Genomic DNA, 1,495 nt, shown 5'->3' on the forward strand with positions numbered 1-1,495 from the left:
ATATATATGTATACATATATATATATATATATATTTAATTCACGCACACACACATATACATACATATATATATATATGCATATATTTATATGCATATACTTAAGTATATGTATATGTTAAATATATTGATACAAGTACATGTTAATTCCTTGCAAACATATTCACCCACAATCTTTTAGCATAGACACATACACTTGCATACGCATGCAGGGCTTGCTCAATCATAGTCTATCGTCCGAATCCGATGGGCTTGCTTGGGTGCTGGGTTGCCCATACAACCTGCCATGCGAGTACTCAGACCTCGTGGACGATGTACGCTCACGCATCTGGGTATCCTACAGGAGTGGCTACTTTCCAATTCGAGATCACAATGGGGGCTGTTTTACCTCGGATCAGGTACATACTTATATGCATACATACACTCACATGTATGATTATCATGGGATTCAATATCGCCTATATTAGTTGTAGTCGGCTGTTTATACAAGGATCATACGATGCCATTTATCATCGTTCGTAATTTAAGCACAGATTGGGGTTCTGCCCCGTTGGAGTTTATTATGATATGCGCCGCTTGGGTACCTACACACTCTGTCTATTGGCGTCTTTGGCACTGGTATATGCTGTACATACTCTCAAGCGAACGCCCTGTTCGATGGGTACACATGAGCTCTATATTGATATTCATATACATGTTGGTGATGTGTACTTCTTGGCTTCAACATATGGAGCGAAGGTGTGGTGCCAGTAAACCCTTTGGTCCGAGTCTGTGCATGCGCTGACAGTTTGCTTGTCTGCGCTGACAATATATTCACATGCTATGAGGTAGAGCGTTTATATTCAATGTCTTTTACTCACATCTGAAGGGGCAATATAGATACAAGGCATATATGAATGAATCATTGCAGAGTGGGCTGGTGCTGTTGGAGCTGAGTTGCGCTGAAGTACCTTCACTTGGTATTCTTTATCCATTATCTCAGAGTCCAGGGAAAGATGTATTAACGCACCAGAATTCGATCTAGGTACATATAATCAATCCTTTTAAAATAGTGACCAATGATTAGGGATTTGTGCTAAATACGATTCTCTATACAATCCTATGTAGGGCTGGGGTTGCATGCTACGGTGTGGACAGATGATACTAGCTCAAACCTTCCTAACTCGGGAGCTGGGACGAGGTATATATATATATATATATATGCATACATATATACACACATACATACATACATACATATATATATATATATATACTTGTATAAATATATACACTTCTATATATAGTTTTATATATATAAACTTATATATATATGTGTGTGTGTGTGTGTGTATGCAAGTGTATGTATATGTATATGTATACGTATATATAAATGTGTGTGTGTGTGTGTATGCAAGTGTATGTATATGTATATGTATACGTATATATAAATATGTGTGTGTCTGTGTTTATGTTTGTGTTTGTGTCTGTACGTGTGTGTATATACATGAATATACT

At 37.2% G+C, this 1,495-nt stretch overlaps 1 protein-coding gene across 1 annotated transcript; it reads left to right on the forward strand.

The window, feature by feature from the left end:
* Positions 1 to 204: 204 nt before the first annotated feature.
* SARC_14957 (hypothetical protein) lies at positions 205 to 1,180 on the forward strand (the record flags this gene model as incomplete). The annotated part of the gene is made up of 2 exons (XM_014290912.1): positions 205 to 396; positions 1,106 to 1,180. Coding segments are annotated over 2 exons (267 nt in total), but the record flags the coding sequence as incomplete, so codon positions are not given.
* Positions 1,181 to 1,495: the final 315 nt, after the last annotated feature.

Source organism: Sphaeroforma arctica (assembly GCF_001186125.1).
Source record: "Sphaeroforma arctica JP610 unplaced genomic scaffold supercont1.5372, whole genome shotgun sequence".
In the NCBI taxonomy this organism is placed as follows: Eukaryota; class Ichthyosporea; order Ichthyophonida; genus Sphaeroforma; species Sphaeroforma arctica.